Source organism: Apodemus sylvaticus, chromosome X (genome assembly GCF_947179515.1).
Source record: "Apodemus sylvaticus chromosome X, mApoSyl1.1, whole genome shotgun sequence".
NCBI lineage: Eukaryota > Metazoa > Chordata > Mammalia > Rodentia > Muridae > Apodemus > Apodemus sylvaticus.
The window spans coordinates 61996947-62009783 of NC_067495.1; the positions used below are offsets into that span (position 1 = coordinate 61996947).

The 12837-nt window shown below is 40.3% G+C and overlaps 1 protein-coding gene across 4 annotated transcripts in view; it reads right to left on the reverse strand.

Moving 5' to 3' along the window:
* Snx12 (sorting nexin 12) overlaps window positions 1-12837 on the reverse strand; it is a 109635-nt gene that overhangs the window by 95632 nt on the left and 1166 nt on the right. For 2 of the 4 annotated variants that reach the window (XM_052170547.1, XM_052170548.1), the window contains exons 2-4: window positions 7907-8002; window positions 6776-6900; window positions 6171-6261 (exon numbers count right to left, since the gene is read on the reverse strand). In XM_052170547.1, coding sequence (XP_052026507.1) covers window positions 6171-6261; window positions 6776-6900; window positions 7907-8002 — 312 coding nt within the window. Of the gene's footprint in view, window positions 1-4430; window positions 5786-6170; window positions 6262-6775; window positions 6901-7906; window positions 8003-12837 lie in introns of those variants that run through there. The other 2 variants (XM_052170550.1, XM_052170549.1) reach the window with 2 other exon arrangements.

The following is a 12837-nucleotide window of genomic DNA, read 5'->3' on the forward strand; positions in this document are numbered from 1 at the left end:
GCCATTAGCTTAAGAATGATAGCTAAATTTGTTAAGAGTGGTTAGGATCTTTAACTAACTGACAGAAAGATAATACTTTTAGAATGACCAAAATTAAATGTGTGGGGAAACTTGTTAACAGTTGGTATTACTAGAACTAAATGCATCAGGAAATACAAATTAGAATTATTAAAAAATAACAGGTGGCGCACGCCTTTAATCCCAGCACTTGGGAGGCAGAGGCAGGTGGATTTCTGAGTTTGAGGCCAGCCTGGTCTACAGAGTGAATTCCAGGACAGCCAGGGCTACACAGAGAAACCCTGTCTTGAAAAAACCAAATCCAAAAAAACCAGAAAAAAATAACATTTTAAAATAATCTTGATAATTGTATATTATTTTAATTTGTACCATTAGCAGGGAAGCTTCATGTGGGGAAACATGAATTTCCTCATTTGAGGGGAGCTGCAGAAACAGTTATTTGATATTATTGGGAGTCTAAACTATACTCTTATAAAGAAAATAATTTAGGCAGCTTGATAGCCCACACCTTTAAACCAAGCACATGGGAAGTAGGTGGATGTCAGTGAGTTCCAGGCCAGCTAGGGCAGGGGGAGAAAACAGTAATTTAACTGTAAGTATCGAAGTAAATTGCACACATTCTTTGACACAGCAATTCTTTCTCTCTATCCCACAGAAATACTTAGACACAGGAATAAGATTAAATGCAGTATTTTTTTTAAAATGCAGTATTTTTAACAGTGCATGATTAGAGGCAAGTTTCCATCAATAGGTGAATCACTAAACTGTAGTAAAACTATACTATTGAATGCTATACCATTATTTTTATTTTGTAAAGGAGGTAAATGTCCACATATTAATGAAAAAAGAAATATGTAATACAATGCATAATAATTTACATAGTAGTAAAACAATGTATTTTTAAACTATATATGGATGAGAGAGAGACTATTCCTATATGTACATGAATGAAGTCAGAGGGAGAGGGAAGGGGAGCTCTAAGATGCACCAGGCAGCAGTCAGTTTTAGAGAATGGGAATAGGCACATGGAAAAAAAAATCTGTTACAATTCTATGAATGGATTCCTTTGTTAGGAGCTTGGTTTCCTTATAATTAAAAAAAATTTATACTGTGCTTGTGTTTGCCTTTGTGAGCATACTGCACCATGTGAATGCAGTGACAATGGAGGCCAGAAGAGGACATGGGGTCCCCTGGGAGGGAGTTACAGATGGTTGAAAGCTAACAATGGGTGCTGAAACTAAACCAGGGTCCTCTGGAAGAGCAGCCGCTGCTCTTACTACTGAGCCACTTCTCCAGCCTAAAGATTTGTTTTCTCTTATGTGAAAGCTTCACCTATAAATATATGCCTGGTGCCCATGGAGGTCAGAAAAGGGCATCAGATCCACTCACTGGAGATGCCATCTCTCTATTCTTCTTCTGATTTTTCATCTATGTCTAACTGAGTTCCTGTTAACAATCTTAACCTTTTACCTTCAGTTTTTCCAGGTAAAGGAATTTATGATCTACATACAAACATTTGAAACCACTGGAGAAGTGTAAGGTATGCTGGCATACACCAATAAATGGGAGCACTCAATAGGCTAAGCCAGAGGATACTCAACAGCCTGGGCTACATAATGAGTTTGAGGCTAGCTGGGGTTACACAGTGAGACCATCAAAAACAGACAAATAAATAAGGCTACCATATAAACCACTTATTTAAAAGAGCCCCCAAAGGGTTAAAATAATCCTTTTGTGATATTGATAATTACTCCTCTTTGTATGTTTTATATGAGTAGCTAAAAAACACCACAGGCAAAAATACATAGAGCGCGCGCACACGTGCGCGCTTGCACACACACACACACACACACACACAGAGGGAAGAAGGAAAGAAAAATAAAATTAAGAAGGCAATTTGTTGTATAGGCAAGGTAAAAAAGAAAAGATAAATGATGGGTGGTAGATGGTCAGAAAGGGAGAAGCAGAAAACCACAAACTAAATTAAAGTATTCATAAGAGTTTATAAGTCAAAAGTAATCTTCAGTTTGGTCATGGTGATTTATTCCTAAAATCCCAACATTCAGAAGACTGAAGCAGGAGGATCACCCATGAGTTTGAGGCCAGCCTAGGTAAATAGCAAGTTCTAGAGTTCTAGGTCATCTTGAGGTACAGGGTAAGACCTTGCCTAAAAAAAAATAAAAAAGCCAGGCATAGTAGCAGAAGCATGCAAAGGCAGCAGTTGAGAGTAGACTCAGAAGATCAGGAGATGCTCAACTTCTTAGCAAACTCAAGAGCAGTCTCAGCTACCTAACCCATCTGAAAAAAAAATGCTTAATTACTATGATGTATAATTGGAGTAAGAAGCACCTAACCTTTAGGCTAAAATTAAAGTAGTACTCAGTTTCAAACCCCCTGGCTTAAGCCCATGTCAAGACTTTGGACAAACTTCAGAATTATAAAAATAAAAGGGTTAAAGACCATATAAGGGGAAATTGGAATGTTTATTATTCCTAAGAGGATATCAGGAGTGGCTCAACAGTCCTCAAGGACATGAAGAAATATCCATTTCAGTGAGCAGCTGGTCGAATTTCCACAGCAGGTGATTTTGTTTAAATTATTAGAGCAAGTATTTCAACATAGAAGTGTCTCACCTAGGTGATGTACCATACACAACTCCTGTGAAGCCTCTTGTTCACCTCCCCACCTTTACTAGCTCAACTCCTCAGTTCCAACAGGTCAAAGGATAGGTAAGGCATCTTTAGAATGTTAAGATATAGACTTCTTTTAGGTCTAGTTTTATATAAAATTTGTTGTTAGCCTCTGCCTTCTAGAACCCAATATAAGGTTGAATCTTTCTGAGCTATGGGGTAAAAGAGGAGGATTCATTAGTAGCAAGCACTCAAATATGTGTATAAACTTGAATTCCTTGTTTGTTTGTTTGTTTGTTTTTAAAAAAAACTATGCCTTGCCTCAGTATAGATAAGTAAAAGAGGACTTGGGTTAAAAGTTCTTATAGGACCTAAAGGCTGTGTTTAAAATGGCCAATTTTCCTCCAAAAAGAGGAAACTGAACTTGGTTGATAATAAAGTTAATAAATAAAAGGAAATCACCTATACATCCATAAACCCAGAAGGCAGAGACAGGACAATCACAAGTTTGAGGCTTCCCTGGGCAAGTTCCAGGCCAGCACAGGCTATAAAGTGAAACCTTGTCTCAAACCAAAGAATAAGGGAGAAGGGGGAATAACTAGATATGCCTTACCCTCTCCTTTATCTCTCATTTTTAACTTGTATAGAAAGCTCTTGAATTTCTGTGAGAAATACAATGTACTCACTCATCTTACGTGTACTCTACTACATACACCTAAGGGAGCTGAATACTGTCTACCTAAAATATGGATGGTATTTTATTTTATACCCATTTTTCTAGTTATTCTCCAGTTCCCTCTGTAATGCTACTGCGCACAAAGGCTGTATCTCTTGATGACTCCTTTATCTCACAGAAACACCTAGTCTTCCTACCCTCAGATATCTTCACTCACCTCATTCTCTAATGATTAAAAATCCTTTAACTTCTATAATTCAGCTGGCTCTTTTATTTAAAACCAAGTATCACTCTTAAGTCTCTGTAATGTCCTCATCTTTTGAACATTTTCATTTTTCTATACTCCATTTGAAATTAAATTAAAAGTAGGTTTTCTAGGAGGATGAGGTCCCATATTAATCAGGTTGACCTCAAATTAATCTCATAATGAAGGTTGTCCTTGAACTCCTGATCCTCCTGGGGTTACAAACAAGTGCTATCATGTCCAGCTCTAAAACTATCTTTAATTTACCAAATGACAAGATTCCTACCTCCCTCATTCCAGCCCTTCATGGGACCTACCCTGGACACGACCACATTAGTCAGATGAAAACACCCATCAGAAGTTCTCAGGATCTCACCCACCTTTCTGTCTGCATCAAATCTTTTTGGAAAACAACACAATGAAGTATCATCAAATGAGGTAAAGGGGTAATGAAAGGAATTGTTGATGATATGTGGGTGTATCAAAGGATGGGTCTATATGTATGTTTATGTACACATTGCATATCATATATAAACACAGGTAAATACATTCAAGTCAAATTAACAAAACTCCACAAACATAAGAATCAAATCTGCTAAATCTGACTTAAACCACAGGTATTATATGGCTACTTCCTGGAAGGAGATGCATTATCTATGTGACAAAGTCAGTTGCAAGTTACAAAAAACCATAGGTAAACTACTACAAGCAGTCTAGATTCTGCTTTTCTGTAATGTAATATAAATGCAAAGCTTACTCATCACCCCAGGACAATGACCATGTTATGAGTTCTACACAATATCCAGCATGTACTCAGCACTAGGAAATAATAAATTTATAACTTAAAGAGGAAAACGGAGGCTTGCTTCACAGTGGTTTAATATGAACAGAGTTGAATATGACATTGTCTGACAGAAGAATGAACAATTTGCTGAATAAAAGCCCCAAGTCAGGATATATACACAGAAGAAATGGGGCCTCGGAGTCTCAGCACTTATGCACAATGAAAGAAGAAATCTTAAAAAAAAATCTGTAACAAAGGATACAAATCAAAAGGCAGCAAGGACACCGACACTGGTGAGGTGGGAAAGGGGCTACTCAGCTACCAGCATGGGCTCGGCAGCTAGAGAGCTAATAATCTATCTCAAGGATCTTCAACACTGAGATGGGCTCCAAGTTCCCTGTCAAAATCTAATCCTGATCTCTCTGACCAGGGTCACACCAGACTCAGCAATCCTTTTCCCCAAGGACCTACAGAGAAAACACAAATCCTTCCATGACAGGGAGTCTAAGCCAAGAGTCCCAACTTGCCACTGGCACCAGAATTAACTTGCTCTCATCCCACCACTTGGACAGACAGCAGTCCCAGCAAACAAACCACCACCTCCCAAACAACAGCATAGGACACTTGCCAGCCTCAAGAAGCTACTTTAGCCTCTCAGATTTAGGAAATCTACACCTAGCTGCTAGCCTATTTCAGCTTCTGGGAACAACACTGGAGTTCCATAGGAAACAAGTACAGGCAGGTCAATAACCCTGTGACCAAGCTGGGGAAGGCAGCAGACAACTCTTGCTCCTGAGCCCCATTCAACAGCTCAAAAGTGCTTAGGAGAAATGAGAAAATGTGGTGTGTGTGCTTCCGCCCTTGGGGCAGCACTAAATGACATGAAGAGGAGGAATGGAAGGAGGAAAGTGATGTTGCTCTTCCTTACCACCAAGAAGAACCTAAAACATGACCCCCTCCCACCATTCAGAAAGTCACCTGGCAGTGATAAGTTGTTCTTATCCCTCAAAACCCACAAAGCTAACTCACAAAGAAACAAGGGCTTGAGGAGAGAGAACTGCTGGCCCATACTGACTCATTAGCTAATGAGCAAAATATAGACAGCCAGAGTAGGGAGCCATTAAGGGAAAGGGGCTAGGCAATAGGAGCACCCTACTACCCTATGGCTTTTTTGACTTTGCAGTCATCATGATGATGGGCCCAGAAACCCCATACATCCTGCTCTACATATTGGACTGCTTAAACTCTAAGATGGCCGCCATGAAAAGCAACAAGGGAGAGGAAAAACAAACAAACAAAAAACTGCTGAGAAACTGGGAGTAGGCCTAGAAAAAAAAAGAAGTTTTGAGTTTCTACCACCTTCCCCAAAAAGAAAATTTTTCATGCAGGTAGGAAAAGCAGGGATTCTCTCTATTCAGTGGTCCTGGTTAAACCTAAGAATAAGAAAAAGGGCCTAGACTTGCAGCATCAGTAATATATCCCAGTGGCTCACCAACACAGCCCCTCCCCCCAAGTTAGCCTTCTGCTATAGTTAAAATGCCCAAGAAATTGCCTTCCAGTCCAATCCCTCCCCGACCCCAACCCCAAGCAAAGAACATCTGCCTGTTGTTTCCCACCTCTCTTCAAAGAAGAGATACTAGCAGAGCACCCACATGGTGAAGTCTGATACCAAGGGGCACAATGCAAGACGGTCTACCAAGCCAGGGGATGGGTAGCCAACTTCAGATCAAAAATAGAGAGAGGCTTAGTGGAAAAACCAATGTCATTTCAGCAGGAAAAGTAGAGGGCAAGTGGTGAGAGGGACTCCTACTGGCGCACCTTCCCAGGGACGTAGTTCCTATCAATAGCCTCCTCCTGCAGGAACATGTGTAGACAGCGTTCATTCTGAGCCAGTGGGTGCCCAGCAATTCTATAAAGAGACCAGAGTGGTTATCAGTAGTATCTGGGATCAGAGAGATTTGGCAAGGGAATAGGAATGTGAAGAGGGGAGGAAGGTTTGAGCCTCTAGAGGCCAGCAGTAGGATATGGCCTAAACTGTAATAAAGAAGGGAAATCGAACAGAAGGACAAGGTAGGGAAATTCCTAGTTAAAAGGGTTAACATGCATTACACTCTCAGGCCTTGGCATATGGGATCTGAATTTATTCACAGGAATGGAGTTTTACTATCTCCAGTTTGCCCACTATTTATTATCATTACCTATCACAAAAGGATAAAGCAGACAAAAATATAAGATCATTATGGGCTGGGAATATGTGCTTGCCTAGCATATGCAAGGCCGTGGAGTCAATCCCCAGCAAAAAGGAAAAGAAGGAAGAATGGAGGAGGAAGGGGAGGGGAGAGAAAAATAGGGAAGGGAGGGTGGTAAAGAAACATGTCATAATGGCAAAAGCAGTATGCAGAGCAGCCAAGAATCTGGCTTACTTGTTAATAAACTGTTCGAGGCCTTGCCTCCTTTCTTCAATGAAAGATTCCTCAAAGATCCCTTCATCTCCTCGGAAAGGGAGCTGCCGCTTCAAGGCTTTCCCAGGCAGTGGTGGTACTACGATCTGCAGTCAAATAGCATCCAAGTTGGACAGGGCAAGAAAGAAGGAAAGCAAATGAGATGGTAAAGTGTGTTCTCCCTCTCCCTCTACCCCTCCTTCCTTCTCTCCCTCCCTCCTTCCCTTTTTTCCTCCCTCCCTCTCCATGGCTGCAGGGTGGTCTCAAAATGTCGATATAGCCAAGGATAACCTTGAACTTCTGATCCTCCTGCCTTCACCTGCTAAGTAAACTGTATTTCTCAGTTCTTTTATGTTTGGGATCTACAATGCCCCAGGTCCAGCTAAGACCTTAGAACAGTAAGGATGGCTCATATGGATCCAACTTGATTTCTGTGGAAGGACAGAGTTACCATCTCAAGAGAAAGGAAATAAACTTCAAGCACGCTTCACTTTCCTTAATAATCCTGCACCATCCAAGTATTTAGCTTTTGACACATTTTTGCACGTATAGGTGTTTACTAAATTTACAAACAAAAACCAAAATAATAGTGGAAAATATTGTTCATGGGGCTGAGGAGAGGGTTCATCTGGTAAAAGCACTGGCTGTACATGCATGCAGACCTGAATGTGGACTCCAGGACATAGAGTGGAAGGCAGAGACAGGAGAATCACTACAGATTGCTGGCCTAAGTACAGATTCAGTGAGAAACCCTGTCTAAAAGGTGTGAGGCAGAGAGAGCAGGACACATAACCTGCTCCTCTGGCCTGAGTGTGACATCCTCACACCATATAATACACACACATATACGCGCGCACGCGCACACGCACGCACGCACTCACACGCACGCACGCACTCACACGCACATGCACACAATTTTACAAACAATAAGTCCTAAACTTACCTCTTTCAAGTTTCAAAGGGTATCCCTCCAGAACCAACATATTGGGAATGAGTCCGTAAGAATGTGTTCACCCTTATTGCCCAATTCAAGACTTTTATAGGCTGTGATCTTACACCCAAGCCTATATAGATCTCCTCCTCCAATAGTACTAATTAGGAGATGAGCTATACCTTACTATCTCGCTCCAGCTCATTTTTCAGCCACTCAAAGTCACTATAGCGTCGCCGTACACAGGATTCTTTCAGCTTGAAGATGGGTAGATTTGTCTACAGGGAAGGAAGAATGAAAAGAAGCCAGGTGCTGTGGCATGTAATTTTAACACTTAGGAGACTGAGTCAGGAGAATCAGCAGTCAGTGTAGGGCCAGCCTAAACAACATAGGGAATTCCAGATTAGCCGGGCCTACATGGTGAGACCTTATCTCAAAAGTAAAAAACCACCAAACTGAAAGCAGGCAATAAGTTCTGTTCAACATGTGGGGATCACCTGTCAGAAGCAATGGAAAAGTCTCAATGAAGTAGTAGTTCCTATGGGACTAAGGATATATCTCAGACTTCCCTAGCCTGTATGAACACCTGGGTTTGACTCCCAACAAAACAGAAAAACTGTTCCTATTGACTATATACCTAAAACTCTTCTAAACCGCTACCAGGTGATTATTAACCCTCACTCTACCCAATCATATATCACAATTAGATCAGAAGTCCCTTGCAGGGACTGAAGGGTAGCTCCAGAGTAGAACACTTACCTAGCACGCTCAAGGCTCTTGGTTCCACCCCACAAATGCATAAATAAAATCTTTTGATCTTACAGAGAAGACTCACGGTTGTGTTATAATGCAATTATACTGGTAAATCATGCATTATTTGAGTTCAGATTGGTTTCCCAACCCTATTTCAGACCCACGCATGTTTGTCTCAAAGTGTCCTTTAAGACCCCCTGTCTAGGGTTGTACTCCCCCATCTCTGTGATATGGAAGGAAAAGAATAACACAACACTCCAACAGTAAAAACAGTCATTGAGAACTAGAAGGTAAATTATTTCCAGCAGATGTTTATCCTGATATAATAATGCCTGCAGTGAAAAAGGTTCAGCCATGGGAAGAAAGCTCCATCAGAACTCCAGCTAACTGCCTAACTTCCCGAGCTCTTTCTACGGGATGTTATGGAGACCGGACTTGACATTACCTTCCTGTCGCTATTTGTTCTTTTACTTGGAAGTCTCATCTGAACGAACATTCTACTCTGTCTGGGACTCTCCAGCTGGCTACCTCAAAGGCACTTCCCCAGTCAATTTCTGCTGGACATGTTGAGTGCCTGACTTGATAATGTTTTGCTATTTGTCTGTCCCTTGCTATTTATTATTTTACTCTGGCTTGCCATATACTAAAATTTACTCATTCAAAATCAAGAGTATGGTTATTGTAGATCATTCTCTAGACCTCCAAGACATTCTACCTTTGCCTTCCTATTCCAATTTTTTTCTACTCTATACATCCTAGCTCAATTCAAATTTCATTCAGAAAATCTTTCCTGATAATAGCAGCTGGGTACATTGTCATCTACCTCCCTCTGATCCCTTCTGCATTTATACTTTTCTTGAGACCTTGTCTCAATCAAAAGCTGGCTTCAAACTCCTTGTGTAGCTAAGGATAACTTTGAATCCCGCCTCCTTATGAAATTTCGGGAGTGTACCATCACACCCAGTTCATGAAGTACTGGAAGTCAAACCCCAGAGCTTTATACATGCTAGCTAATTTACCAACCAAAATACTGCCACATTCCCATTTCTAAAGGTTTTGTTATGTAGCAGAGGGTGACCTTGAACTTCAGATCCTTTCACCTCTACAGTTTATGAGGTGTCACATCACCAGGTTTTCTTCATGCTGTTTTATGCATCCGGTTTGTTGTATATGTGAATAAATTATGATCTTAAGATCAACCATCTGACTGTATGAGAGGGTGTATCCCTTTAATCCCAGAACATGAGAGGCAGAAGTGGACAGATGTCTGAGTTGAGGCCAAGCCACTACAGAGTTCTAGACCAGCCCCAACAATATAGCTAAGACACGGTCTTTAAAAACCAACAACCATGACAACTTTGATTCTCCCAAAATGTAAGTTATCAATACTCAATTACTAAATAGAAACCCTATCTATCTAGTTGCCCCTTTACCTAAAAAATGCAGAATGAACAGCCATTATAAGTTAGTTTTCTGTAATGTACTCATTCCTACATCTTAATCACTAAGAAGATTCCTCAGGCTCGGTTGTAAGAGGACCTTGTAACAAATTAAAAGCCCAAATCTTCGTTCCTGTCTACAAATTCTAAATGAAAATGGTCAAATACATCTATTAATCTACACCATATTTCTTCCTAGCCAATTCAGAGCAATGGGTAAGTAAAAAAAGGAACCACCTTTCTTCGCCACACAACTGCCTCTTGGTAAGAAAGGAGTATCTTGGAGTGCTGGTAGCACCTCACATGGACCTTACTATATCAACTCTTACAGTCCCCAAGTCTTGAAATCTCCCCTTCAGCCAAATAACAGACTATTAACATTAGCTCAAATTTTTCAAAAATTTACCCAAAATCTTCAAGATCCAAGAAATATCAACAGTTGAAAAAAATCTGATATAAATAACATTTTGTCATCTAAACGATTCTTTAAAATAAAACAGGAGAGGGAGAATGTGCTTTCTTTAGGGTGTGGCCCACTGTACCTCCACAATGCTTCAGTGGATGGTCCCATACCAGAAGTATATGAGCAACACATATTGGACCAGATGATTTTGTTTTGTTTTGTTTTTAAAGAAGACTCAAAGTTGAAGAGATGGGGAGGTGGAGATGGGTCAGGAAGGAATTAGGGGGAAATGTAGGCATGAATATGGTCAAGATACATTGTATGAAATTTTCAAAGAACAAAAGCATTTTTAAAAAGGAATAAACAAGTGACCGAACATGATAGCAGAGACCTGTAATGCCAGCACTTGAGAAGTAGAAACAGGAGGATCAGTAACTGAAAGTCATCTTCAGCTACACAGTGAGTTTTAGAACAACCTAGGTTACACAAAACTTAGAAAAAAAACAAAAGAAAAAATAAGAAACTGGAGGCTGGTCAGAAGAATGTGCAAGTAAAGATGCTGGCGTCTGAGTCTGACAACCTAAGTTTGATCCCTAGAACCCACATGGTAGGAAAGAACCAAGTCCTTCAAGTTGTCCTCTGACATGTTCTGTAAACCTTCCTCTGGACACAAAATGAATACAAATGTAATTTTTAAAAAATGTAGAAGGGCTGGAGAGATGGCTCAGTGTTTAAGAACCTTGTTTTTACAGAGGACCATGGTTCAATTCCCAGCACCCACATGGCAGCTCACCACTATCTCTAACTCCAGTTCTAGGATGTATATGATACAAACTATAGAAAAATTTATCAGAATCCCCTAAGAGAAAAAAGACATTTAGGATTGTAGGATTATAGATTTGCACTAGGGATACTGTGTTCCATAAACAGTAGAAACATAACTAGTGAAAATATAGCGAAAGGAGAAAGAAAACACAAAACTCAAGTCCACATTGAAACGTCCATATGTACAATGACGTGAGGCCACCATTGCACCTCTCCAGACTCCTCAGGCAGGCAGGATCCATTCCTGAATAAAATTAAAGAGAATAGCTTCATCAATATTTATTAAGGGGAGCTGAAGGGGTAGACCATTGGAAGAGTATGTGCTCAGCATGCATGAAGCCTGAATTAAAACCCCAGAACCAGAAAAGTAAATACAAACGACAAGTGATTTTAGTATCTTTCTAAAAACTAGAGTTCAATAAAACAGCAAAAGTCTCTAATCAACTCAAACCCACAAAATAAAGAAGCACCATGAACTCTATCAACATTATATACCTGCATCTGCATCTGTGATGAAAAAGCTGAGTGTAAGCCAGGCATTTGTGGTGCCCACCTTTAGTCCCAGCTCTTGGGAAGCAGAGACAGGTGATCTCTTATGAGTTCCAGGAAGGCCTGCTCTACAGAGTGAGTTCCAGAACAGCCAGAGCTATTCAGAGAAATCTTGTCTCAAAGCAAAACAAAAGTCTCAGTGTACTTTTTGCGTACTAAGTTTTGCAATTAAGGTTTAACAAAGTCGTGGAAAGAACATGAACTTTGGAGTCAGAGAGTTGGTTTAAAATCCAGCCCTGTCTTATATACATTACACATACTTGGGGAAATTACATAAACTGCATGCTTCCCTGATTTCTGTTTTTTTTTAAAAAAAAGGTATATAGAAACTAAAACCTAAACAGGCAAAGTGACATATGTCTTTAGTCCTAGCACATGGTAGGCAGAATCTCTGAGTTTGAGACCAACCTAGTCTACAAAGCAAGTTCCAGGACAGCCAGGGCTACACAGAGAAATTTGGTATCAAAAAAAAAAAAAAAAAAAGAAGAAAAGAAAAAAGAAAAAAAAAAGAAAAGAAACTAAAACCTAGTTTGGAGCTTGGTGCTTGGCCCATAGTAGGGACTTGTCGGATGGTCTCCGTTGTTATCAGAATTCCTAAAGAACTATTTCCTTACTAAACGCTAAGGTGCTTATGCATCTAGACAAAGTAAACAGAACCCTAAAGGCACTCTTTGCACTGAACAAGTTAGACTTAGGTTCCCTTGAGTAATTAAGCCCTCCTCTAACACCAGCTCTTTTATCAGTCTGAATAATGTAAAGCCCATCCCTCTCCAAAGAGAACATTTCAAATAGTCTAGTCTCCAGAAAGCCAGAGTGTCTCATGCTGTGATCACTTTCTGCCCCTTCTCAATTTAGAGGGGGCCATTTCTCCGTAAGATTGTCAGGCACAGGTAGAACAAGCATTCTTATTCAAGTCATCTAAAAAAAAAAAATGAGAACGTCATATGACTCATAGATCTTCAATGCTATTCAAAAGGGACGCTGTTCACAAAGAATATCCTGGATCTCTAACCTGGGAAGAAAACACAAGGAAAAGGGGGAAAAAACGGTTCTTACATTTTTTAACCTGTACCATTTCAACTGGGAAAAAAAGATACCTGTGAACCATGTACTCTATCTGCACATTCCATCCTTGCACTGTGGA